The sequence below is a fragment of the Paracoccidioides brasiliensis genome, assembly GCF_000150735.1.
Source record: "Paracoccidioides brasiliensis Pb18 unplaced genomic scaffold supercont2.2, whole genome shotgun sequence".
NCBI lineage: Eukaryota > Fungi > Ascomycota > Eurotiomycetes > Onygenales > Ajellomycetaceae > Paracoccidioides > Paracoccidioides brasiliensis.
Genome location: NW_011371359.1, coordinates 434,961 through 462,415, shown reverse-complemented (window position 1 = coordinate 462,415; position 27,455 = coordinate 434,961). Strand labels below are relative to the sequence as shown.

At 44.9% G+C, this 27,455-nt stretch overlaps 9 protein-coding genes across 9 annotated transcripts; 4 read left to right on the top strand and 5 right to left on the bottom strand.

The window, feature by feature from the left end:
* Positions 1-843: 843 nt before the first annotated feature.
* PADG_01341 (uncharacterized protein) lies at positions 844-1,656 on the bottom strand (the record flags this gene model as incomplete). The annotated part of the gene is made up of 1 exon (XM_010758568.1): positions 844-1,656. One exon carries the CDS (start codon positions 1,654-1,656, stop codon positions 844-846), a length of 813 nt encoding a protein of 270 aa, XP_010756870.1.
* Positions 1,657-4,311: 2,655 nt separating this feature from the next.
* PADG_01339 (uncharacterized protein) lies at positions 4,312-6,757 on the top strand (the record flags this gene model as incomplete). Its single annotated transcript, XM_010759113.1, has 2 exons — positions 4,312-4,773; positions 4,865-6,757. 2 exons carry the CDS (start codon positions 4,312-4,314, stop codon positions 6,755-6,757), a joined length of 2,355 nt encoding a protein of 784 aa, XP_010757415.1.
* Positions 6,758-8,517: 1,760 nt separating this feature from the next.
* On the bottom strand, positions 8,518-8,808 carry PADG_01338 (uncharacterized protein; the record flags this gene model as incomplete). The annotated part of the gene is made up of 1 exon (XM_010758567.1): positions 8,518-8,808. One exon carries the CDS (start codon positions 8,806-8,808, stop codon positions 8,518-8,520), a length of 291 nt encoding a protein of 96 aa, XP_010756869.1.
* A 3,582-nt stretch (positions 8,809-12,390) lies between these two features.
* PADG_01336 (uncharacterized protein) lies at positions 12,391-15,259 on the top strand (the record flags this gene model as incomplete). The annotated part of the gene is made up of 8 exons (XM_010758566.1): positions 12,391-12,631; positions 12,691-12,824; positions 12,892-13,197; positions 13,254-13,621; positions 13,686-14,096; positions 14,155-14,458; positions 14,512-14,714; positions 14,776-15,259. The coding sequence occupies 8 exons, from the start codon at positions 12,391-12,393 to the stop codon at positions 15,257-15,259; spliced, it is 2,451 nt and encodes an 816-aa protein (XP_010756868.1).
* A 1,399-nt stretch (positions 15,260-16,658) lies between these two features.
* PADG_01334 (uncharacterized protein) lies at positions 16,659-17,478 on the top strand (the record flags this gene model as incomplete). Its single annotated transcript, XM_010759112.1, has 2 exons — positions 16,659-16,704; positions 16,901-17,478. 2 exons carry the CDS (start codon positions 16,659-16,661, stop codon positions 17,476-17,478), a joined length of 624 nt encoding a protein of 207 aa, XP_010757414.1.
* Positions 17,479-18,354: 876 nt separating this feature from the next.
* On the bottom strand, positions 18,355-19,520 carry PADG_01333 (uncharacterized protein; the record flags this gene model as incomplete). Its single annotated transcript, XM_010759111.1, has 2 exons — positions 18,355-18,698; positions 18,779-19,520. 2 exons carry the CDS (start codon positions 19,518-19,520, stop codon positions 18,355-18,357), a joined length of 1,086 nt encoding a protein of 361 aa, XP_010757413.1.
* A 5,236-nt stretch (positions 19,521-24,756) lies between these two features.
* On the bottom strand, positions 24,757-25,428 carry PADG_01332 (uncharacterized protein; the record flags this gene model as incomplete). Its single annotated transcript, XM_010759110.1, has 1 exon — positions 24,757-25,428. The coding sequence occupies one exon, from the start codon at positions 25,426-25,428 to the stop codon at positions 24,757-24,759; it is 672 nt and encodes a 223-aa protein (XP_010757412.1).
* Positions 25,429-25,894: 466 nt separating this feature from the next.
* On the top strand, positions 25,895-26,340 carry PADG_11248 (uncharacterized protein; the record flags this gene model as incomplete). Its single annotated transcript, XM_010759510.1, has 2 exons — positions 25,895-25,955; positions 26,045-26,340. 2 exons carry the CDS (start codon positions 25,895-25,897, stop codon positions 26,338-26,340), a joined length of 357 nt encoding a protein of 118 aa, XP_010757812.1.
* Positions 26,341-26,633: 293 nt separating this feature from the next.
* On the bottom strand, positions 26,634-26,927 carry PADG_11247 (uncharacterized protein; the record flags this gene model as incomplete). The annotated part of the gene is made up of 1 exon (XM_010759509.1): positions 26,634-26,927. One exon carries the CDS (start codon positions 26,925-26,927, stop codon positions 26,634-26,636), a length of 294 nt encoding a protein of 97 aa, XP_010757811.1.
* Between the last annotated feature and the right edge of the window lie 528 nt (positions 26,928-27,455).

Below are 27,455 nucleotides of genomic sequence, written 5' to 3'. Positions count from 1 at the left end.
GGATATTCAAGGAATAATTGGTGTGGAACCGGTAGAGGCTGTATGGCAGTGTCTGACGATTAATTCATAAATGGGTATCTTTTGGAATATGTGACGAATACGTCGTTGACAAAGCGGTAGAACCTAATGCGAAGACAAAATAGAGAAATCGCCACCAAGACAGGGTTTGTGTCTTATGTGGGAAGTCAGAAAGATGTACAGGAGTATGGCCCCGTGCCAGATGGAGGCAATCAAGGAGGATGTTCGACGAGGCCGTTTCCCAAGTTAATAGGTAATCGCAACCGAATTATCGTAGAGCATGCTATAGCTATCATTGTGCTATACGACAGTGATTTGCTTGAGCTATAACAAAGCTAAGATAATAATAATATAATAATAATAATAATTGTTGGAGCTTCGAGGGATGGCGTGTCACCAGCATTTCAAACAAAGGTCTTCCTGTCGATAATTCCTTCCAGCAAGGAACGTTACTTGCCCAGGTTATTTAGGTGCATCTTTCTCCAGTTATGTAATGGGAGCTTTTCCCAGCCCACGATTGGGCGCATTAAGTGGGGTAGGGTGCATAAGTTTCATTGCTTGAGATCTGTTAATGGAAAGAGAATGTCGGAAGAGTCGCGAAACGAGATGAGGGTTTGTTCGAGTGAGCTTCCCGTTGATATAAGGGATATGGGGAAATTAAGAACGGAAACATGCTGAAAATGCCATATCCGGCGCCACGTCCCTTCGGTAGGTGCAATTGAAGGAGCCAAAAGTAGTTCTCTCCCATCGAAGGGCAATTTCAGCAGATGTGTATTGTACAGACTGGGACCAAAGCATCAAAAATGAGCTCGTGTGAATAGTTATTTATGATGCTTCCGTTTGAGGTGTGGTCGCTAAACCAGTATCCTTAACAGCAAGTCGTTTTTTAATCACACTGACGATCTCACTCCACTCGCACATGGCACCCTGGCCGGTATCACCACACGCCAAGGTTTTACTCTGTGGCTGAAGCACCTCAAACCACTCCCACTCATTGTTGAGTACAGCTAATTGCTTCGCCGTTAACGGGTGAGTCCACATCATGGTATTCATCGACGGCGCGACGATGATCGGTCTTCTTTTGGGGTCTGCAGGGTGAATTTCCCAGGCACGAATGACGTTCGTAAGGAGATCGTCACAGAGGCCACCGGTCACCTTCGCTAACAGATTGGCAGACATGGGGACGACTGCCAATAGATGCGCCCAACGGCGGAGCTCTATGTGAAGTATATTTGCGTTCCGGGTCCACGGCTCGACCCATTCGTCCTCGTCTTCGTGGATGGAATCAACATTTGGGAGCAAGGCTAGCGACGCCACTGTTGGCTGTTCTGAGGACTGGCCACGAAGAAAGTGGGTAGCCGATTTTGTAAGGATGACACGGATCGAGAGATTAGGATATCTCTCCAGCGCTGAGATAATCAGAGGCAGTTTTATGGTAGCAACCGAGCCGCTTGCGGCTAAGAGCAGATGTGTTTTGCCATCCTGGATTGCAGCTGCAACTGTTGCAGCTGGCGATTGATGAGACATTTTGACGCTGGCTTTAAGGTTAGGGTTCAGTGTCGATTTATTTCCTCGAACGTTCTGTTGTCCTATCAGGTACCAAGTGTATGCTATGATTGTAGGAATGCTGTAGGGCATTCCACGTTTTGATTCATATGACGGCAGATGGATGGATCCAACAGATAGTAATAGTTAGTGAGCGAGTTAATGGTAGCTCACGTAAGCATCGAGGTTGGAACCAAAAACTCGGTCCTTGATTTCTGACAACACTCTTGAACCACTGCAGTTTTTATTGCCATTTAGGAGTCCTACAGAAGTGCCTATGACTTGGAATGTCGTATCTTTGCAAAAAGTCTAACGGCTTATTGCCCTATTAAGGATGCTGATGGGATTCTGAAGGGCGTTAGTCTGGTGGATTTGGTTAATCATTTTTCGAAAACGTATCAGCTGAGGAATATTAACGGCGGAGTTAGCTCCTTTATCGTTTGTCAGACATGGAACAGCTCCCGACTTCTGGGCAGCGGGCTATCAAGCGATCTATGGTACGAATCCAAAACGAGCAGAAACTTACTGTTTGGCACTTGCATGCTTATTTGATTAAGAATCGGATGCATTATCCTTCAGTGACGGGTTTACTCAGAGTATGGACGTGAACTTGAAGAGAGGTAACTACGCCAGTGAGCATGCATTGTGGAATAGGAAGATAAAATCAAGGACTTGAGAATTTGATACAAATTATTATTGGCAACCACAGGACCAGTTCCAGTGAAATCGTTTCCTCCAACAGAGGCGACTGTTAGGTTCCCACCGAAAAGAAATCCAACCCAACAATCAAGAGGAAATAAATAATAAGAGGTGGGCTCCATTACGCGCGTAACAACTCCGTATCCCAGGCAAAAGAAGAAAACGCAGTGTTGGATAGGGGATGGGCAGGGTGAAGCGACAAAGCGACCAATGAAGAATATTTCTGATATTTTGCATGACATCGGGGAAGCACTGAAGGAGTGCTGAAAACAACCATTGAGATGATTCATGAGAGAATATTCTCAAAACAAGCGGCTGGACCGGGTCCAGCGAAAATGCTTGTTATTCTTGCCAAGAAACTAACTGCATTTCTCGGGCTGATACCTTAGGTAGGTTTCGAGGTTTCGACGCCATAATGCATGTTTTTGACGAAAGGTTCTTTGCTAACCAGGACAATTATTATTGATATTGAGAAAGATGAGGCCGAAGCGCTATTATTGTCCATTGCTGATTCCTGAAATCCATCGTTTCGCCTCATTCTTGCTTGCGATTTCTCTCTTTCTCCCCCGGTCAACTAACAACATGGTTATCTCGCCTACGGCTAGCCTTGAGGTCTACTGGGTTTAATTTCGGGGCCGAGGCTTTGTGGAATTGGCATTGGACTTGGGGATTGCCTAAACCCAAAGTTGTTAGGTACCTGTCCACGGTTTAGAAAGACACAATAAAACAGTCAGGGCGAAGCAGAATCGACGCACATTAGCGAATGGATTTTGGAAATGTGCCTCGTTTTCTCACCCTCTCTTTAGTTCCAAGGCTATGATGGTCATTTCCAACATGGAGACATGGGGTGGATAAATATGTTTTGCCCGTGCTATTGGTTTAAATATCTCTCCATCTTGAAACCCTACAAATCAGCGGCGTCCTTATTTATTATTCTGACATTTGGTCTCCTATACGGTAATAGCTTTACAGACAAGAGGGCGGGCGGGCTCGAGACCAAGATGTCGATCTGATGATGATTCCCAAGCTTTTATTGGCAAAAGCTTGACTGCAAGACCTAGTCACCCAGGCATTGTGATTGCGACCATAACCATGCCCCCGAAAATAGTTCTCTGGCCACTATCGCTCATTCTCGGTCGCTCACGCGCATATCAAATTATACTGTCCGGTACGTGTAGGTAGATGCCGAGGATCATCCGCTGTGCTTGTTCATGCAGGAGAACGGAAAGGACAGAAGAACACATCAAGCATTTCTTAATAATAATGATAATAATACTTGGCTGGGTTTATAGCAGTCAGTGACCGCAGTCTGCAGCAGTTATTTATCCGTTTCTCCTGACGAGGTGGTGGCTGTTCCCCCCCCCCCCCCCCCCCCCGCAGCCCACAGCAGGTCAGACTAGCCCCTTGTAATTTTGGGCGACACACCAAATACATGTCCGGACAGAACCTCGTGTGTCAACTCCCACCACTACCTATCACTGCCACTGCGACTACAGCAACAACTCCAACTCCAACTACTCTTACACCGTCATTTTTTGAGAGTTGGGACATCCAGATTTATGAAATGCTGTCTGTTCACTCTCGCTAATCCGTCTATTGGAGCCTCCGCGGATCCCCTGCTCCCTCTGCTTGGGACCATGTGTAACACAACGACTTTATCGCTCTTTGTTCACTCCTCCCACGTCTGACAATCTAGCCGCTCGCTTCAGCACACGGCTCACAGCCTACCCCATAACTTTGTCTCTCTCATTTCGCCTCTTAAAACGGTCGAACGGCACGGCGTTGCCCACCTCTAGTTATCCGCACGCCTCTCTTCCCCTCCTCCTGACCTACCTCCATTTTCGTAGAAATCGACGCATTCCACTCAGTCTCGATCCGGGGCACCACGCAATCCAGAGAGTGGCGCATTCAGAAGGACTCGCGTGCCAACCTCTCACCTCTTTGAGTCTCCTTTTGCTCCCATTCTCTCCCTGCCGCAAAAGTTCGTTTAAAAAACACTCATGCAAGCCGTTGTGTTTACGGACACTATCGATACACATCTGACCTGCCATGTCTTTTGATCCTCTTCCCCGATCCTCCCTCCCGTCGTCTACCAAGAGCCGATCCATAATCTCCAAGTTTACAAACCGCCTGGGTAACCGATCACGGAATATTGCGGAGTTCTATATTCAGCTAGATGAACCGTACAGGACATACTTTTCAGGTGAGGCGGTGAAGGGCTGCGTGATTCTGAAGGTTGTGAAACCGATCCGCATAACTCATTTGGTTCTCTGTCTGCATGGCTATGTGAAGGTTTTTAAGAATACAGTTGCGCCAGGTGAAGGTTCCGAGGAATCTGGGTTTCTTGGTCCGGGACGTGGCAGAAGGAAGAGTGAATACTTGGGGAACGGGTTTGCCACTCTTTTCGAAGATGAAGTTGTGCTTTGCGGAGATGGACGCCTGGTTGAAGGAATATACAAGTTCAAATTCAATCTGGAATTTCCACCTTATCGATTACCCAGTAGCATTACGGTATGTGAAACAGAAGCTATTCTTGGGACACTGGGCACCCTGTTGCGGTGTGGTGAGCCCTGCACATGTACATACTGATCAACATTTTTAGTTTGAACGTGGAACCATCTCTTATATGTTAACGTCTCACCTCACACGCCCTACGACCATATCCCCCACAATATCCTGTGATAAAAGGGTCACGCTTCTTGAAACCATCGATATTGCTCCGCTACCTCTTCCAAAACTACGCATTATCTCTCTTGAACCAGTATTAAGAAGATCCAAGATGCGGTCAAAGACAAAGGGCGCCTCTCGGGAACGGATTATGCAAAACTCAGCTTCTGCGGACCCCATTCCGAACGGTATTGAACATAGGCCACCGCTAAGTCCCGTCTCCAGCGAGCAAAGCAATTCTAGCTGCATGAGCAACAGCACACAGAGCTTTCAGGTCATCAGTGAACCAAACTCCACCAACAGTCAAAGCATCGCAAATGACGACTCTCAGAGCACGAATACTTCGTCATTAGACAAGACCATCAAAGCTAAAACAGAGCTTTTGCGACCTGGGGGAGTTCCAGGTGATATTCTACCCGTTAAGATCACAATACAGCACACGAAACCTATACGGAGTCCAAATGGGATTATCATAACCCTGTATCGACAGGGCAGGATTGATTACCATCCTTCCATCCCTGTAGGGCCTGCTGAAAAGGGAAAGAAGCCAGTGTATGAAGACTATTACCCAAAATCCCTCACTGGGTTAGGCGGGCTATCATTTGGCGCCACCAGATCCAGCAGCGTCTTCCGGAAAGACCTGTCACAAATATTTGCCCCGTTGATTGTGGACCCAGTGACCATGATGGCCACTGTAAAGACGTCCATTAGGATTCCAGAAGACGTTTTTCCAACTATAACACACGTCCCTGGTGGCATGATTAGTTTCCGATATTACCTTGAAGTGGTGATGGACTTGCGAGGGAAATTAGCTGGTCAGGACCGGTTCATTCCCCGCTTAAACATGATGGCGGGCTCTACCAACTATAGCTACAGTTCTAGTGGCCAGGTCCTTACTCTGTCAGAAAAGGGACGTAACCAAATTACGTCTCCTTGGGCAGGCAATATACTTGACACTGACCAAGTACGACGAGAGAAGAGTGTGGTTGCGTGCGTTTTTGAAGTTGTGATAGGGACCAAGGATTCCGGAAAAAAACAAAATCAAACGACGGAAATGAACCAAGCTCCTGACGATCATTCCACGACGCCCCAAATTGTCCAACATAACAATGTCTACGAGTGGGACCACCAGTACCAGTGCCCTTACACACACCTACACAACGACCACGATTATGCCAATGAAAACGGTTATGACAATAATGAAATAAGCGGATGGCAAGCACATCCTCCGCGCGGGCAGTATGCGTCATATCATACTCCCCAATTTCTTCCTCCGACCCTCCCAGAGGAGGAAATTGACGAAAAGACCCGACTACGGAGAGCTGAGGAGGCACTTCTCCCCAGCAAGCCGTCACAACAAGAGGATACGGTAGAAGTTGACTCTTCCACGACGTCCTCAGCACTGGCGCCCTCTGCCCCCGTTTTCTTCGAAGACAGTCCTCATGAGCACATTTCGAACAACCATTTCAATTCGCATTATATACATGGCAACTTCGTAGCCTCCGCTCCTTCAGTCAACTCCATCACCCCATTTTATCAAACTAGCACCAATATTCCGCCTTTGCCACTATCACTACTAGAAGGCAGCAACAGTACGAGGACACCCGTGACGGCGCAGGACGATAAACAGGAGCTCGAGAGACAGCGGCTCCTTGCACAAGCAAGTTCGCCAGATCCCCAGCATCTCTCGATAGATGAAACCATGGCGACCGCCTCCCCAGGTGGTGAGGAAGTTGCTCGTCTCATGCCGTCGGCGCCCATGCTGACGGAGGATGATTTGACCCAACCGTTGGCAACTTCTGAGTCACTACCCAGGTATCAACGATAACACGCTATTTTTCATCGTTGTACTTGTTGACATTTATAGTTCACACTTATCTCTGCAGCCATTTCCACTGCCAGCTCCTACATCTGATTTCTACACTATACCAACTTTTCAAACAGATGTCTGACATGATAATACCTACACTATACCTTATAATTCAACTGATATGCTTTGCAAGTGAATTATATTCCTCTACTTTTCTTCCATTATAAAGACCTGGTTGCTAGACCTAGACCCCTATTTAGTTCTCAATTTCTCCCTGACATACACCCCATCAGTCTTGCGTTATATTTTTACTCCATCCATCATCTTGATCAGCCTTATCTATATTACCCCTCAATTTCTCTTCTCTTTTTTCTTTTATACCTTGGAAGCGTACATGTTATATGCCGTATTCAATATATATATGTTACATTGTTGAATTTCTCTTTCCTTGAAAACATATTTTTATGACGGCCATTTTTGTCTCATGTCTGGGGGTTGAGATATCAAAGACAAGTGGTGAAGTTATCTCTCTGTCATTGCATATCAGGAATTCCTTTTCATGTTCTTTCTTTTCCTCTCGTCTCCCTCTTCTGTTTGATTTGTGACGATCTTATGAAGAGAGAAAATGCACATAAAACAAATTGATGAATGAATTCACAAATTCTTGTATGAAGTTGAGAACATATCTTTGAAAGAATGTGAACATGTAAACCGTTGTGAAAGGATGAAAGATGTGAGAGATGCACATATATTCATAGAGAAAGTGTAACCCATCACAGCCACCTACAATGATATAAGGTTGTCTCGAGATGTAGATGGTCATATTGTCCACATAGCAGTCTCTGGTCAAGAGAATATTGCTCATGAAAACTTGAAAACAATTACTGTTATCAATGAGCAACACAAGAATTCTTTATTCCGTCGCAGATGAATGGAAGTGAAAGTGTTAATGAATCTGGATGAGTACATGGTTTTATATGATGACCACTAGACATCATATCGAGAACCCAGGGATACCAAGAGAAATCATCAATCGGTCTAGAACCAGCAACGCAACACACATATCGTTACGATATAACGATACACGCCTAACTTAACATATTCTCCAACCTGGCGCTAAGTCACGCCCCAAATGCTGCAAATAAATGTATCTCCTCGCGCCTTTTGCAAAATGATAAGAGAGACAAATAGCGTTCTTTGGCAGTTGTGCCGGTTGCCTGCAAAAGTTTTTGAGAGATCTATAAGGCAAAGATAAGGCGTCTGTCTCGTGTCTTCCGCAAGTGACGAACCACCCTGCATTGAACAAGCATAGTACATGCAATGACCAATGCCGAAACAGTGAGATGACTGGCAGTTCGACAAACTCGACCAAGCCAGAGACCTGATAATTGCGCTACAGTTGGGAACAGTTCAAGAGAGGTATGTGTCAGTTTTGCGGCACGTAAGGGTGATGATGTATCTTCATCAGGCCCACTCCCCTGTGCAGAATTTGAACTTTTCGTTCTCTTTATGGGTCTTGAACCATCAACATATGAGTTAATATATTCTTGACAGTGTGATGCTGGCCAGCTGTGCTCACGGTCGATATTCTGTTTAACATCGAGCGTCGGGTTATATCTCGCTGTTGCAACCACCGCAACGCGACTCCCACCGTATGCTCGACCGCAAACAAATATATCATTCGCAACTTTTGTAAAGAACTTGTTTAACAAGCAGATTTAGTGCGTATGCATCTTTCGGCAACATGTTTATAGCTGCATCGAGAAGGTCATCCAGGTTTAGTTGCCATGGAAAGACTTTATCTGGTGATCTGCGAGTTCGAATTCGCACACATTCCGTTGTGATATTAATGCCAATATAACGAAGCTCGTCAGGCTTAGCTCCGCTCTTTTGAACTCCTGAGCCTCCACTTTCCCAGCTTGTAAAGAAAGCGGTTTGGGAAATAATTTGATTAGCAAGCCATGGGAGAATGCCTGTATGTAATCCAGAACTTCTGGTGCCTCTTGGATGTGTAGGAGGTCGATTGCAATGGGTTCGTGTCGAATCCCACTGATGGATAAATGAAACATCGTTGTCAACCTCAGGAGGGGCAGAAACATAGACAACGGCTTTCCCTGACGTAATTTAATTCCTTTCCCCTTTGTATATCCAGGAGTGAAAGCTTTGAGAAGGGGGAGCTTGGATCAAGAGAGATATCGTCAGCAGGAAGCACCTAGTGGTGGCGGAAAAAGTTAAGATAGTTCCTGTTATTTGTGTTTAATCTTTTGTCAAATCCGCCTGTAGATTTAGAAGCATCTTGGGATGTCTTTTTATTTCATAGACCTGGATCTTTTCCCTCTATAGCGGTAGGTGTGTAAATATCCTATCTCATCCGCATGATTGGAGGATAATAGGTGAAGTCTGGAGTGGGAGCATTGCGTTGAAGAGAGAACTGATGGCACTGAACGAGACATTATAATTATATCTAGATTTTGACACTTGAGTGTCCTGCTCTGAAGAAAACTGTTTTCTCTAGATTCCAACCCTGATTGTTTACAAATGTTCGGTCTTGATGCCTTGATCTTTGGAAGAATCCATGGATTTCCCCCCAACCATGGTAGCTACCCGTGCCGCTTAATCATATCTGATCTAGTGACCACAATAGCTAAAAATAACCTTAAATTTCCCCGATCGATGATATCGTGGCTATCGATCATTAAAAAGCCGGTCGATTTGAGTGCAATGAGTAGTGGGCGAGATGATTGTTCCAGCAAAATGGTATCAAAGGAGCATTGGAACTTCGTTGGAATATGGACCTTTCAATTTATCTATTATTTTCAGTTGGAGTTTTCTGAAATCCGGACAGTGCCCAGGAACTCATCCCAAATTTATTAAACCGATGCAAATTATTTGAAATTTGACCTCTCACTTTTATTTGATCTCTTCTTCCTTTACTTATATCCGTAGGGTAGCTCGTGCGTATGTATGGATCGCGGTCTGCCACAAATTAGTTCTCTCGGGTGATAGACTCAGATTTTGAGCAGATTTTAGTTTCGAAATTAAAGTGTTCATTGAAGATCAGCAATGGATGCCAGCCCTTGACAGCCGGAATTTCATGTCTACCTCAGCCTACCACTACTTTATTCTTGGCTGTTCACAACCTTGTGGAGAGGTTCCGACGGATTAGAATAACAAGCATGGAGTCGAGGAAGACTTCGGCGACCCAGCAAGGGAGTTTTCTACACCGTTCATTTGAATGGTTCTGGAGCTATAGTTTGACCAGGTCAAGAGGAAAAGTTTCAAAATAATGGGTTAACAACTAGCTACCAGAGGTGGTTTGGCTGAGCGGGTAACTCTGTCAACAGTGAACTGGGAACCCGTCTTGGTAAAAATAGCAAGGAATATAACAAATCCTTAAATAAACTGTATAACAAGGGAAACCAAATTAGCCTCTAAAATCAGTATTTCAATTGAGCTTCTTAGAAATGGACTTGAACATAGTGTTAGCTAACTAGTTAGTTATCTCTAGAAGCTTCGTCATTCATACAAAGTATCCAAGATGATCCTGAGAACCTTACGAAAATTTGGAACGTGCCATTTGAGGCTGTAGCTAGAATATCAAGTTGTTTTGGTGGTGAATTCCCGGAGTTCAATGACCTCATGGTTCCGTAACTATCTGTTCCTCAACCTGCAAGATGTTGATAAATGTGGCTCAATTTTGGTTCTCTATCTGCTGCTGGGTAAAGTTTGTTAACTATATGTTGGCGGCCTATTCGTCAGCTTAAAACACGTTTTCTCTTTGGCATCCTCGGCGGTTTGTTATTTATCGTTCGAGAGAAAAATTGCTTTGCCCAATCCATTCAACTTAATAATAAGTTTTGACTGAGGGAACCGTGGCTTCAACCTCTGAGTTATGGGAGACTAACAAGGGATCGGAAAGTTGGCTATCTTTTTAAGTGGGGTTTGGCGGACATTTATGCAAATGGGTCACATTTCGGCTGGGTAGTTAGTTAAATGGTGCTAATTGCGGTGGAATGAACCCGAATGATTGACCTGGAAAATGCTTCTGTTCGACAAAAACATAACGATTCTTTCAGAAGAACGCAGACAGCAGTTTCATTGTATAGCGAAATGCCAACGTTCGTCCGAATCATAGCAGGTACAGTACATGCATTATATTACATATGTCCATACATATAGTTAACCGAGTCTCATTGTTTGTTGCTTATCGTAGGTTCGTTTGACGCCCAAGGGATCAACGGCATTACAGTAAGCTCAATATAATAGATGATAGGATGGTGGTAACTTGCAGTAAATTAGAGTTATTGGAACGTATGGTTGAGGTGGAACCGAGGATATTGCCATGCAGCTCCATATCTTCTTACAGCTTCCAATAGGCCAAAAGAGCTTTGGTCGAACTCATCTCAACCATCAGCTCTTCATGAATCCTGACAGCTACGGAAGATCAGCAGCAACTATTCCGCAGATGGCAAAAATCCAAAACCTTGGACCGAGCCAGGCTTTCTGGTAGGACAGCAGCGTTAGCCACGCGCGACATCCTAAAGAACGTGCTTCATTGAGGGGAGGAGTTTGAACATACAGACCTGACGGGAAACCCTGCAAGTCGTGGAGACCTGAGGTACTCGTTCCTTAAGCCACAACTCAGACAACTTGTTAGTTAATCATGACATGAAAGCAGCATGACGCGACCTTTCATTCCATGCTTGACGCCCCGCTCCGGTCACTGGCTCTCATTCATATCCATGGAAGAAACAGGTCGGTACGGGCCTATGGCACAGTAGTTAGTTACTTGATGTCAGCTTGCCGATCAGAACTGACTTCTTCTGGCAGATTGGCACACAATGGCAACTCAACTAATCTTTACGTGATGCTGCAAGCCCTGAGCTCACTTGTCATAGACTTCTAGCCACAGACCTAATGATAGAGCAACTCCGAAGACAGACCAGTTTGTTGTACCTTGTGATGGTGTTTGTTAGATCGTATGCACCACGAGCCTTGCTGCAGGCGATTTTCAAATCTTCAGCGAACCAAATTTTGGCTGCGTCCACAATCATCCATTTATTTCAGAGAATCAAAATCCGAACTCATGCTATGGCTTGAATACCCTGCAACGGTCGGACATCGACAATTGATCCATTGCATCAGCATAGCCAGCCACAGAATACATGCGGACAGTGCGATGAGCCTGTACCCCTCAATAAAGCCCTAGCCACTGAAAGTGTGCTTTCGGAGAGCCACCATGGTAAATCAGCTACTTCACGCTGCCGCGAAGCGGGGCTAGGTTATCTTTCTCCATCAGCAGAGAAATGACTCTCTAGCTATCGCTTCACAGCTCTCCTCATTCGACAGCTATGCATCCCTTGTGATTGGGCCTTTTTTGTGTCCAAAATTGGGACCTGGAATCATGACCAGGTTGTGGCAGAGAGTACAAAAACAACTGTTCTTATTTCAGTTCCCAAAATCTGGCTCTCCTTCGATCTTCATCCGGCGTGATATATATCCCATGGTTGCCTGGGTCTGAACGCCTGATTGAAACATTCTCTATGCTGCGTCAAATTCTTCATCTTCCCTTAGGCCACTCAAAAAGCACTTCCGTTCAGGACCTTTCGTCGCCCACATCCACACAGCTAAGAAGCACGTCGTCCAGAAAAATGACTGCAAAGACTTACAAGCTTCCTGAATACCTTAGCAAACGCCCCTATGAATACTATGCGATCACTGGAATCAAAGCGGGGACGATCCCCGAACAGAAAAAGGCTCCAATCCGTCAAGAAATTGATGAGTGGAGCAACAACAGGGCAAATGCAGACCAGGTGGACTTGTTTGTTATGGCCTGGCGCAACCTCATGAATACATCACCCAGAGAGCGAGGTTCCTTTTTCCAAGTTGCCGGTAGGCTCTATTTGCCATGACAGTATATGGAAAGGATTCAATTGCTGACGATCCTTCAGGTATTCATGGTCAGCCTTATATTCCATGGGACGAGCCCGATACACAAATGGACGAAGCCAAAGATAAGGGTTACTGCACTCATAACAATATCCTTTTCCCTATATGGCATCGTCCGTATCTCGTATTGTTGGAGGTATGGTGTTTGAATGCTACTATCGCTCTCACCCAAATCGCCGGTTCTGATAACATCGGATTAATAGCAACTTCTCTACGAAAACATGATAACGGACATCATTCCTGCATTCCCGAAGGATAGACAAGCCCAGCTTAAGGAGGCTGCGGATTCGTGGAGGCTTCCATTCTGGGATTGGGCTGTCAACCATAGAGTGCCTACGCTCGCCAAATATCCAACAACGACTATCCCAACCCCAAGCGGTAAAAGAGCTAGAGTGGAAAACCCCCTCTATCAGTTTAAAATGCCAACGAACGAACCATTTTTGTCTGAAGGCGTGGGTCAAGTCTTCGACCCCTGGGCGGGGGAGGGCGGGAAGGGGATGTACTTTAATGTAAGTCCTATCTATCCCTCTGTTAGGTATTGTGGTGGAGGGCTAAAGTTGTGTAGTTCGGCCCTTGTATCGGAACTAGCAGAAGCCCCGACATAGAAGACAGCAAGGACCCCGATTCGGAGACATGGGTAAATGGAGTCGTCAACAATAACCAGGTCGCACTAGCACTCAAAAGCCCCCAATGGATGGGGGAGGGAAAATATGGAGCTGCTTCTGAGATGGTATACCGCCTGCTCACCCATCCTTTGGATTTTATGTCCTTTGCTACGACATTCCGCAGCAAAGGACAAGATGATATCAGCAAAGACGTTAATTTGGAATATATCCATAATACTGTGCATGGTTGGGTGGGAGGTAACTATACGGGACATATGTCTGAAATTCCAGTAGCAACCTTTGATCCTCTCTTCTGGCTTCATCATTGGTAAGTTGAATCATTCTTGATTTTTAGAAATTATTGTAGTTGTCATGACTTACAAATCCCCTAGCAACATCGATCGCATGTTCGCTATCTGGCAGGCATTGAACCCTGAAAAATGGTTCGACACTGCCGACAAAAATACGTTCTTTCAAGAAGCTCTTGGTCTTGCTGAAACTATCACCCCCCAAACTAAGCTTCGCCCTTTCCATACAGACAAAGTGGGCACATGCTGGACCCCTGAAGGAGCCAGGGACACTTTGAACTTTGGATACACCTATCCTGAGTTGCAAACGTGGGACGCCAAATACCAAGCTGCGGGAGCATATAACAACGAATTGCACTTGACTGACCTCAAGAAAGCTATCAACGAAAAGTACGGAGCCACGCGAACCGAGTTACTTGGCAACCCTACCCTTGGAGATAAGACAGATGATGGTGTTAAATCAAATGATTTTGCCTTTAGCATTCGATACAAGAAGTAAGTTTGTGTAACAGTAACCCAGTATTTTTGGGTTTTGAAGTCTAACAATTTACAGATACGCCTTGGGTGGAAATCCATTCACCATCAAGATATACCTTGCTCCCGGGGATGGAAAGCCAAGAAGCCCGGAAAGCGATTACGTCACGGAGGTTTACAATTTCAGTTTCCCATCGATTGTCGACGGGAAGGAAGTCTGTAGTAACTGCACTTCTGTGGAGGCAACAGAATCAAAGGCTACCTCCTATCTCTCAATTACATATGTTCTCATACAGTGTGTCAAGAGGGGGATTTTGCCCTCTTTGAACCAGGACGTGGTTACCAAGTTTCTACTGAAAAATCTATACTGGAGAGTTTTCCAGGTACGTTTGCACTGCTTCCAGACCTTCAACCTACCATGCTAACACAAGAACAGCGTGGAAGAGAACTTGACAGGTTCTCAATGGAAAAGATCGAACTTGAAGTTCTTGGCTCCTTCAATAACGCCAATCACCATGAAGATCCAACCATCCTCTCCGGTTTCAAAGGCTTCCATGATATTCCAGCGCTGGCAGGTGGCCCAGACGGAGCTCTTGATCCAAAATTAAAGAAGAAGCTACCGCCTCTACCAACCGCACCGTAAGTTTGAAAGGCGGAGCAATCCTCACATATATTATTATCTCTGCTAACCGAATTTTAGACCTGCTCCTCCATCAGCATTGCTCCGGCTTGGAACTTCTGTCGACCTTAAAGAAGACTTCATGGCAGACAGTGTGCTGATCTTCGACTCTTCTAAGGTAGACTTGAACCCGATAGTGACTGATACCATCGACAATACTCAGTTGACGTTTACGAACGGAAGCGACACCCTATTCTTGATCTCCTTCCGTCGTGCGGAGGGGCAGATTGTATTTAATACTAACTTAAAGGGCAAATGGGGTGCCGAGCAGAGGATCGACCTCGCTGGCAGGCTGACGAATACTGCCCTCTCAATCATGGTCAACGATCAGGGTGAAGGTTTCGAGGTCAGCCTTGACTTCGTCCACGCTGCCTGGTTCCCAAAGAGAGACCCGAGACCTATCAAGACAGTACACTATGGGGTCAATAAGAACCAGAACCCCGTTCTTTCTGACGTGTTGAAGGTGTCAGTATATCCTTCTCTAAAGAAGATTCTCTCTCATTAGGACAGGACAGAATGGCAGGCGAGCTTTTGTCTCCAGGCCAGGTTTTCTTTCTTTTTCCTCCCAGTTAGGGTCAAGGTAGCAGCCTGCACAAATCAGTTATATAAAGTGTTTAATTATCTTGTGCTGAGACCTTCGAACATAATCATCATGTCATACGTTTCGGCCAATCCCTCCTGCCGTTTTGTTAAGAAACTTTATTTCTGTTTAAGTTTGTTTTAGTTTACAGCGCACGGACCACACTGCTATCAAAAGGGGGTTCACAGGAAACGTACTAATGTTTTGTCTTCATCATATTCAAACTCTGGGGTTCCGAGAAACTGGTTCAATCAGATCTACTGCAGGGGAACCATTGATATGTTATTCTAAAACCGTTCACATAAAAAAATTTATAATTTCCATTAGGCATTCTACATGAATAAAACTATGCGCTAACAAGAAAAAGATATCTTGTCAATGGTGCATAAATTTACCCCACGTCTCAGAAGCCCAAAGACTTCGACAGCGACCCAGTGAAGGCAACAATCTTCCACTCCAACCATCTCGTTTCACTGTGATTTGGTGCCAAGCTTTATGTCATGGGGATTTTCCCCGAGTTGCCTCTTTCGACATCCAAAGGACGCTAATCAGAAGCTTGTGACTTCCAGACCAAAATTTCTTTTCATAAACTCCAGAATTATTGGATTTCCAAAAGCTCAAGATTTCCACCAGATCCATGAATATGAATCTCGTTTCTCGGTAAGTTGGTATCACATTTCCCAAAACTTGACTGGGGAAATCCAATCATACCTCATTGGACAGGAAGACAAACCACGTGATTAGCTCCAACTCTTCTGTCGCAAGACGTGTCAGCTTATCTAATACATCAATCAAATCTGCGGACTTTTGGCGTCGCAACGTCAGGTTCCGTTGTAGAACGCGCCTATGACTATCACACTGCGCAACCATTGCCCTCAGCGTTGCCGGTTAGCATATTTCAAATCGCTGATCAGCTTCCCTGACCCACATGTCATTGAGGTCTCGAACCTTGGAAACTTGTGTTAAATTCCCTGTGGTTCCTGGCCCACTCATCGTGATCCAAACACATCAATCAACCTTCTGTTGATCATCGAGGGGTCACTATATCACAACGAATGCATTGTGATCTCGTTGTGGAAACGTATTGGTACGTTGTCTTGTGCTCTCTAAGCATCAAGTCCCCGCTACTTAATTTAACTGAGAGATCCTCGCATGGCGCATTGAACCAAAAATTTTTGAGATGCTAACTTGTCCGCTTCGTCAGAATTTGATTTCTCACCTACCAGGATAAACCAAAGGACCTGCTTTGGCTGGGTGCTCCAATTGATACGTTTCGGACTCCCACACGAATAGAATTGATATCTGCGATCTCTCGCTTTCAACCATGGCTTTAACTGCTGGGTCATTCGTGACCTTCCTCATCGTTTGTCGTAAGTCTCCGAAACCACGCGCGTTCCTCCAACCCCGACTTAACTTCAACAACAACAACAAAATTAAAATAAATATAAAATATAAATATATATATATATATATAAAAGAGGGAGAAGCAATTGCTGCAAATCCAACGCAATAGAAACAGAAAGCAAACAACAAACCTACAGCTCACCTCTTATTTTTGTAAAACAGCAACCTCATTCTTCCTCGGGATAATCTTCTCCATGTTTCCCTACGATTACCCCGTCCTATGGTCCACAGATCCAACTCCCGATGCATACTATTCCTTCCTGGAGAACCACCTCAAATTCATGCATGCCTCTCCACCTTTGATCCCGCGCATTCTACACATCGTCGTCTTCGTTGGTTTAGCTGGTATCGTTTCAAAGCTCTACAAGCCTTCTGAATCCAACATGCTCTTTGACGGCGCCAGTCTCGTCCTGTACATGTGCGGTGTTATCGTTTACATCGCAAACATTGTCAAGGGTTTGCGAATCGTCTCTTCGGGAGACTATGGCGCTCCGGACCCAGGCGATGAGACGGATCAGGTGCTTGGACGCGAAGATAGCTTGAAGGTTATGGCTGCTAGTAACACGATACTAGCACTGGTTTTGGTGGGTGTTTTGGTCTTACAAGCTGGGCAGTGGTATGCGGAGCGCAAAGAACAGCAGGAAGCGGACGCGTTTGTGAAGAAAGAGAACGAGGCCAAGAAGGAAGCTCCCAAGGTCACGAGGCAGGGCCACAGCACATCGTCCAAAAAGAAGCAGTGATTTTTTCGCCGCCCCTCTCCTCAATTTAGGCCAAAAATATGGTTGTTGCGTTATTGATTAGTTTCAAGAAGTTTTTTCTCTTCTTCTTTTTCTTTTCCTCTGCCTAGTTTGGAGAAAATCTAGGGCTCTTCTTCTTTTTCCTGGCATGATTTCCGAACAGCTGTCTGTATATCAACAGTCGCCCTTTTGGATGCCATGTCAATAGGTGGTTACAAGGGCACTTTACTGTGTATCGTGGTCATGGTTGTTGTCAAAAGTCAGGCACAAGCTGAACAAGTCTGACTCATATTGTCACTTCTTCTCCTTTTGATTGCACAAGATGAGTTATAAATTGAGCATGAAGAGGGGTACCCTTGTTATCATGCGAAAATGCTACGTTTGTAGAATTTGAGTTTGGCTGTCCTAAAGTTTGCATTTCCAAATACGTGACGACAAAAACCACTCTGAAATAAATTGCAAGCAGATAACCAATTAATTATCAATGGTGAACTGTGACTCTACACAAGATCAACCATAAATAGGACAAGCAAAAACTCCACAGATGACTTCACAAAGAGGGGTTCAACACACCGATGTATGCATTGACACCTTCGGAATGAAAGTACGGCCCTCCGTATTAGAGCATCAAGATAGAAATTTCCAAATAAACGCGAAAATGCAATTTTAAGAAACCGGGCAGTCATTAGACATAGCAACATCATCTATGTTGATAGAATATGGTTGAAAATGGACCACCACAACAAGTAAGTGCACGGATAGCAAGTTTCCGGAATATCTATCCAAAGGAAAGGCGATTCATTTTGTTTCATGATCCTTCTGGGACACTAACTTGGTAGGCTGTGGTGCTTTTTCTTTTCAGGATTCCAAGCACTTATTTCATGATTCATTTAAGTTCATTTTCGCGTAGGGTATAGTTTCTTTAGGGGAGAATGAAAAGGGACTTCGTGGGATATCTGGGGAACGAGGACTAAGCGCTATCGCGAATAAACCGTCATCCACGCTTTGGTCATTGTTCTGGTTGAGGCTGGTAAATCCTTCCTGCCCTAGTTGTTGTTGCTGTGCCTGTATGGAAGCGGGGGGAAGATGTGCTACAGCTTGAGGTATCGACGGTTTAGTCGATTCAGCGATGGGGGTATGACGGAACGACTTGAACGACGATATAGCAACATCCGGACCCTCTGGGGAAAGGGGATGGAAGTCTGAGGCTTCTGTTCGGTTTGCTACAAATTTAGGCGAATGGAGTCAGCATGTTGCGCACTGGCCGATCATTGGTTCCATGGGTCGAAAAGAACCCCTTTACCTTGGGAAGGTTTGCGCGTGAGATCTTTCTCACTCGTACCCAGTTTCAGACCCTTGAGTTTTTCGCTGAGCTTCCTCCCACCACCCGGAGACAGGGGAGTAGTAGGACTGAGAGGAACAGAATTCCATGACGACACACTTGCCGTCTGGAAAGGCGCTGGACGGGCTCCAACACCAAAGTTGGTCTCAATCCATTCTTTTTCTTGAAGCGCCATCTCCAAGGCCACACCTTCTATGTTATATCTCGATTCCTCCCTGATTTCTTTCTCCAGCTCTTGTAATCGCTTCTTCGCCCATATCGTATGTAGAACCCCTTTCTTGCCTGCAGCTACTGCCGTGGCTCCAAGCTCAGGCGGGAAAATTGCAGGGAGAGGATTCACCTGGACTGAATCAGGTTTCTTAACTGTCGCAGCAGAACTGGGTGGTGGCTCATAGGCCAACGTGACGACAGGGGGGATGGTAGCATGGTAAGGGAGCAAGAAATAACATCGTCGGACGTGTTCTGACGTTTGTTCATTTGCCGGGAGGACAGTTTTCTTTCCATCCCAGGAGACGTGCCAAGTTCCCGACGACCTTGTGAGGTCGTCATCTTCCCATTCCACCATCAAAATCTTTGTGCCCTCGTTGCCCTTGCCTGGCTCAAATTCAAACCGTGCAAGAGCAGAGATAGACAACAATGGAGACGGATCATGAGGAGTGTCCAACACATCAGAGTCGCTGTATGGAGTAAATTGCTGAGCCATGTCTCTACCACTCCCACGAAACACGGGGAGACAGAGATAAAAGGAAAAGAAATATAAAAGGGGAAAAAGCTAGGGAGAGACAACGGAGCTGGATCAAACAACGGGCACCGGTAACTAGCCAAAAACACAGAGGCCTAAGGCATCCATGGACAGACACAGGTGTTGCATGGGTTGGACGGTACGTACTGAGTTGGTGTCTCGTCGAAGAAAAAGGAGAGCCCACGGCGAAATCACGAGGCAAGGCTCACAGACGCAATGACAGTAACAATCCGCCCCCCCCACCGGCAACTAGCATATTAGCAGCAAACTAAGCAGGATTTCGAACAAGAAAGGAGAAAGAATTAGCGGGCTGGCCCGTCAAATGGGCTTGTCGTGACTATTGTTGTATTGAAACATCTTCCGTCAACCCTTCTAGAAACTTGCATATCACAATATGTTGCAACCAATGCTATTGGGGGCCGCTGTCTGTCTGCCATGGATATCCCATGTAACTAGGCACCCGAGGAAGGAATATGTATACGGAATATGTAGAATTGTCTCAACTCCCCGAAGTAACTGGGCCTAAACTCTATCTCTCATCACGAACAAGATTTCTATTTTCAGATCTTCTTACAATCAGCACGGCTTTGTGATGTCTACTATTTATTTCCATAGTGAAAATAGCAGAGTTGAAATAGTTAATAGAGCTTATGCCCCCTAATACGCTAACGGGGGGGGGGGGGGGGGATTGTGATATGAAACTTGAAATGCGACGGAACTGCTGACGAGGAATGCCAACATATGGACAATAACAATAACAACCCTTAACCCTTCTTGGTTATGGAAGCCATTCTCTGCTACACTTGGATTCAGTGGGTTCCACCCCGGGATTCAGGGGCGATGTCATTTCGTATTAATCGTGCCGCTGCGCATCCCACACCTCATGTGGGTGTGCCACACCAAAATGATAAAAACACCGAAACGATAAAAAAATCTTGAATCACATCCTCATTATTGCACTCTATATCAACAACCAGTAGCTAATCTATAATAAAAAGATTATCTACATCATTCTCAGTATGTGTGCCATCTCTAAATTGATTTAATTCCTCTTCTGTCAGTGGTGTGAGTGGGTTATTGTCAATTTTCATGGAATCAACTCCAAGCCTCTGTTGCTTCTTATTCTGCTCTTTTTCAGCTTCATTATTCTTACACTGCTTGATTTTTCTATTGGCATCTTTAATAGTGAGGACTCTCCCTACTTGAACCTGGTGATGGGTTGTTTTAACTCTGTAGTGTTTACTGACATTGAGAAAGTTCTCTAATTAAGTGGTCTGTTGCTCATTAAGTTCTGTGTTGATTAGACTTTCTTTGAATATCTTGTTCAAATGACATGTCAAAGTGGATGATTTCAAATCAAGAGTATTTCTAATACTTTGTATGGTGTTTTCCACAATATTAATATGGTATTTCAGCTTTTGAATTGTCTTTGATGAGAATAGCTGAGAGAAAAAGATAGATATGTGATCTGAATCATTCTTATCTTCATAAATCTGCAATGAAGGAGGTGATGAGATTTACTGCTTAAGAGTGTCAAAAACTCAGTCAGAATTTCATGAATATATGTCATGTTAAGCCCATTCTGCAGCTATTGTATCAGATTTAAAGATCTGTTTTTGCATAGCTGAGAGATCTTGTAGAAACTGCTATTTTTCTTATTTAACAAGATCATGGTGTGTGGCATAGTTGACTGCTTTTGAATGATAATACTTATATTGCTGAAATGATAGACTATTCAGAGATTGTAGCAAATGAGTGACATGTCATGGAAAATTCATATAAAATTATCTTATAAAGATCTGTATATTGTATGAACTTCTCAGTGATATGAGATTTATGATTATTCATTAAAAGTAATTGATGACTTCTTTTCTGTCTCTTTTCTGTAGCAGTATTGAAATGTTTGAGTCATTCAAATCCAATCTCATCATTGGTAAATTCAGTATCTGATATAGCAATTCTATAATTGCTAAGTAAATCTGTCTGTGTATATCAATCCTCCAAGTGTGTTTTGAAGGCCAAGATTATCAATGGCAGAATGACATGATTATCTATGAATATACATTCAATGATTGTAATCAAATCTCTTGAAAAGAATGAAGAAATGATGGAATTAATTTCTTTAAAAGCAGTTATAACTCATTCTCCACATTCTTGTCCTTTTTGAAATTCAATCTCATCAAAGTTATATGTATTGCAGATGTGAAATTGATACTGCTCAAATAGAATTCAGAGATATTCAAATCATGTATTAATATATTCAATATCTTCAACTGCCACTCTCTTTGAATTCATTGACTTTTGTTTTATCCTCTTATACTCAGATAGGTGTTCAATAAACCTATAAGTTCACATCTTGCTGACTTTTAAAAAAGAGGTAGTAGGATCTATGTACTGATATCTGAGCATTGAATTTGTGAAATCTTCAATATGTTCAGCTGTGGGAGGATAATTCTTTTCATCAAACAGCTTGACTCATTATTTAATTGCATCCTTCTGACTCTTATTTAATCTCTTGTTAACTGGAATCTTTGCAGTATTCAGATTCCTTCCATTGATACACACTCAGAGATATTGAGAAGGAACCTCAAATTCTCATGACAGAGACAGTATTTTAGAATTTGGGTTTTTTTGGTGGTAAGCAACAGCTTTTTGAATATGGTCTTCAATATTTTTATCCTTATTTGACATTGTGGCGAGTTATTAATTGATGAAGATGATGAAGATGATGAAATTGCAAGATTTTTATCATTTCAGTGTTTTTATCATTTTGGTGTTGCGCAGCGGCACGATTACCTCGCATCGGTCACGTTGGGGAGGTAAAGCCGAGGAACTCATCCCAGTGAGGATTCTGGAGCAAGCGGAGATGTTTTGACATTTTAACTGACATATATACATCCCTGTCTCTTTGACATCCTGAAATCGGAATGCGCTGCACTCGTTCCAGTTGCTGGTTTTCATGAGCTGCTGTCTGTCTCGACAATCGGATCAATTGCCCCTCTGGAATACGGGCCCATAACTTACCAGTTTGACACCGTTGAAATTGCCAAAAAAGCATATATGCCGGGCCACCTGCTCGAACCAGCCTGTTCAGAATCAGACTTGACACTTGAGGGTTGTTACGGGCTCGTTTGCTACATTATCGGGTGACAGGATGTCTGTAGTTACTTAACCGTCACCTTTCTGAGAAAAGCAGTCACTTTGCAAAACCTTGCAACATTAATTTCTCCGTTATCCAACACTTGTATATGTGTCCGGGGACAGGATCCCGAGAAGGATGTAGGATGTGCACGATGTAGACACATACTCGCTTCCCAGGTCCGGCATCTGATACTCCGGCAAGCCCTCACATCCATTCACAGGCAGGCTGCTCTGGATTCAATCACTTAGCTATGGGAAAGAAGATGCAGCACAGCATAGCAAAATTTTACACCAGCCACTATTCTATCCCCTGTAGTAATGAGGAAATGGGATACACAACCCTCCCAGCTCTTGGGTCTGGGATATGAAGATGTCATTGATTAATTCTGAGCTTGCTTGAGATCAGAACCTTCTGAGTTGCACCTGAGGTCACTGTGAGGGTCAACCTTTATTCTTTAGCTCAAAGGGCAGTCCCTGGTTTGCCGGCTCCTCTAAATGAATATCTGAGTCTGAGACTCCATTCTCCAAAATGACAGTCGATCGAAAGAATCAAAATAGATATAACTGGGGAGTGAGGTCATGGAATAATATTTTCTTTCTTCGCTTGTAGAATATTAGGGAGACAAACAAGCCGTTCATTAGTTACTGTCTTCGATGCGTGTATTCACGTGATTGAACTGATCTTGAGTACAAGGACATGAGAGCCGCTTTTGCACCCAGTCAGATCCATGGACGAACTGAAAACCACCATCTATTGGCCCACGAAGGAGAGACTTTGCAGAAGAAGAATGGATTAATGTATGGAGGAGGTTAACCCACACCCAATCACTGAATTCCAAATGGAGGGCACTTGATGATTCCATAGGACCACGGTTCAACCAGCGCGAGGCAGTTGATGTGGCTGGAAAAGTATCGTGTGCCCAAAGGATGCTCTATTGGTCTATCATGTTAACCCTGGCTTTTGGTTGCTATTCGCCAAGCTGAAGCAATTGCAGGTAAAAATTGCAGGGTGACGGGGCTGGATTTATCGTTCGTGTCCTGCGAGAAACAATATCTGCCGATGGCTGTTGGAGGTGAGAATTTTTTAGTTGCAATGGGGGTACCTTTATAAGCGCTTGCTAATTACTGTAGATTGATCATTACGCGTATTGGATAGAAGTGGGAGGCTGCTTGAAAGATTCTCTGTGATAAATTATTGCAGTAGATAAACCGACAAACAGACATGGAGAGTTGGTGTAGGAGCTGCAACCAAACCCCGTCCCAGAAATAAAAAACATGACCTATATACGGGCACAAATGACAAAGGAAATGAAAGTAGGTATATATACGTAGTGCGCAGACATTAAAAATATCCCAGGTCCGATCCCAACCATCATGACAAACACAGATAAACTCGAAAAAAAAAAAAAAAAAGGAAACGGTAGTAGTGGGTAGGATGAACACGTAATAGTGCTCAGGAGGAGACCTGATATCGTATAGATACACACACCTCATCCTGTATGCATTCAAGTGATATATAATGCAAACCGATCTGGGGTATAAACGAACCCCATTAGAGCGGAAATCCTATTCAACGACAGACCAGGACACCGGCCTATATATCCAAGACCACCAGTGGGAGGCTAAAGAGAAGCGGAGAAAACGAAAAGGAGAGCTATGCGATTGCAGAAATAGACGCTAAAAGTCGACACGCACTGGTAAGATAAGATAGGATGCGGCCGATATGTTGACAAAAGTTTCCAGGGCAAGGGAACAACATATGGTGGGACATGGCTGTTGGAGTTTCCGATACTGCTCACGTCGGTTCGCAGCGCTGGAGATATAGTCCCGTGTAGCCTCAGTGCGGTATATGTTAATACACGGAAGTTACGAGGTAGTATCGCCGTAATATAGCCCAGGGAGGCTGACTCCAGCGGGAGGTTTGAGGGGTAGGAATGGAGAAGTACTACAGGGGTTTGGTCGAAGATAGATCTTTGGAGACAAATGGGCGGTCAAGGTCCGCGAGTTAGGGTGCAGGTAAGAAACGCAACAGCGATATATCAGACATTTCGCGATTTCATTGCTCGGTTTTTCTTCGTTTGCCCTTTGGAGCTGGCTCTAGAGGGGTGCGCTTGTAAGTCACGGTTCGCGTGACGACATGTCGAACGCAAACAGGTCGTCCCGATGAACTTCGAGGAGGATCGAAAAACCTAGCACCTGGAGAAACGCACCAGTCTGATGGAGAGAATTGGGACTGAGACCGCGCTGACATGCATGTAGCGCTTTTGGGAGACGATGCGCTCATCGGTGAGCGCGCGGTTGCGGGGGATGCTGGTATTCGCTGAGCGTGCAGGGATTTGGGAGTCCTTGCTGATCTTGGATGCGCAAATGGGGATGGTGGAGGGATAGATATGGCTGGCAATTTATGCGGCTTATGGATATCGCAAGTACAGGAGCGCGTGCTGCTTGCGGTCGAAGGCTGAGAGGTTGGTGAAGAATATCCAGAGCTCGTTTCAGAAAACACAGGGGAGGCAGTCTTCATGGGGCTAGCCAGTACGGGGGTAACTGACTTCAGAAAGTCTATATAGGCCACAGGCGGGGTGATTGGGGTTTTCAGAAGTGCATCCTCCTGTTTGATAAAGTCTGGTCTGTCAGAGAGTAGCACAGGACTCTGATGAAGTTCAGAGGGAAAAGTTGCAGACTTCGAGGTGGAAATGGGAGGAAGCCTTGGCTTCGGAGAATCAGGCATGGTTTGGAGAGTAGAGCACTGATCGTAAAAATGAACTATCCGCAGGATTAGAAAAGAACGGCCCATACAACAAGTGAATGTCTCGGGCACGAACGAAGTTCAATTCAATGGGCCACGCCAGGATACTACTATGGAGGACAACAAGGCTTGGGGAGCAAGACCAAAGGATCGAAACAAACAAGAGAAGTGGGCAGCAGTGACCTTTAATAATCACGATGCGCTGGAAGCAACTAATTGAGTGCACAGAGGAAACGGAGTGTGCATGGGACTATTGGTGAGAATTGTTCTGGTCACGGCCCCCAGAGCAGAGCAACTTTCCAATGAAGCCGACCAGCGTGCTTCAACCCTGCGCGTTGCTTTCTTTCTTTCTTTCTTTCTTTCTTTTTCTTTTTCTTTTTCTTTTTCTTTTTCCTTTTCTTTTTGGCTTTTGGACGAGGGGATGGAGGTGCAGGCGTGAATTATGATTATGACGCCTGTTGCCAGTGCCTGGTGGGTGCACCTCGAGGTTGGGCGCGTAAATCTGACCAGTACGAGGCCTTGAAGCAGCTCGGCGGTTTCAGCAGTGCAGTTCAGGGGCTAATATTAGCAAAGCCTAGCACGCAAACGGCCTAGTCAGTCACCGGGGTGGTTGCAAGCCCTAGTTCGTCCAAGGACTGGGATGCTGGGGACGATGAACGGGTGCTGAAGCGTAGTGATTGGCCGTTGCCACCTGCAATTGACGACAGACAGCGAGCCGTGATCACACTTGAGGTCGTGCAGCCGGAGCGATTGCCGGAGTGCTTCAGCGGAAACCTGAGAGAGACGTGGGTTGAGTTGGTGCTTGAGCGGGCGAGGGATAATGATGGCAACTCGTCGAACTACATTGCCCAAAAGGAAGAGCAAATATTAGCCCCCAAATGCGCTCCTGCATAGGCTAGGATGATGTCATGTCGCTTCAAACATACCAAATGGTAGTGGAAATTGGGGAGGGATCAAGCTTAATTAAAAGAGAACGTCCGGGGAAGAGGAGTCGGGATGTTAGCAGATCAGGGTAACCCGCCGGTGAATGTGGCGACGTGAAATGCCACCAACAAACAATAATAGGGCAATAATAATATGGAGAATCCACAGATGATTGAGACCTCGGAACGGGAATAGGAACAAGTTTGGACAGATGCTGACTCAAGTTTTGGGTTAGGATGAGTGTTCACCAGATGGAATAATGATCAACATTTTAGACTCTCCGGTCTCTTCAGACTTCTTAGGGCTCCTTTATATCCTCCTCCAGGCTTGTGTCTCCTCCTTAATTCCCCTCCGTTGACGCCAGCCATGTGTCCATTTGTTTTCTTTCCCATCGCAAAAGAATGGGGCATTAATGAAGAGGTGACAAACACGTAACGGCCAATCGACGTTTCTCTGCAGGAGGGAACTTCATGTTCCACAGGTGTGTCAAGGACAAGTGACAAAATATTCAAGTCTCGCTCTCTGGTCTGGTCTCTGGTTCGTATTTGGAGGTCCATTGTTGAGCGCCTCCTTACCCAGGAGGGGTTGTGCCAGCTCGGCGGCTCGGTCAGCGGTTCCTCTGCAGATTCCAAGCAAATCCCAGCACTGAGAGACGGAGGTCAGCTACAGGGCAGCAGCGCGGGCACAGTCTCCAGGCTATCTCTCGTCTTGCATTGGCTGAGGTCTCCTTTTTTTATTTTTTTTTTTTTATTTTTTTATTTTTTATTTTATTTTTTATTTTGCATACACGACTCGATTCTACCTATTTTGTCTCTCTTCTTCAATCTCTAGGTGACTCGGGAAGTTTTGTCAACCAATTACGGTTGGGAATCCTTGATGATCTCAAGGCTGGAGTTGGAGTCGCCTCCTTCAACAACACCAGGCGCCAGCAACGCTGGTCCGCATCCCTAAATACCCTGACTGTTGTTCTGGAGGTCCTTTGATAGCCATGCTACTGGACAATTCCCTTTGCCCTATCAGCTATGCATAGCTTCTTGCATGAAATCAAGTATATTTTTCGATCTCGCAATAACCATTTATAGCGC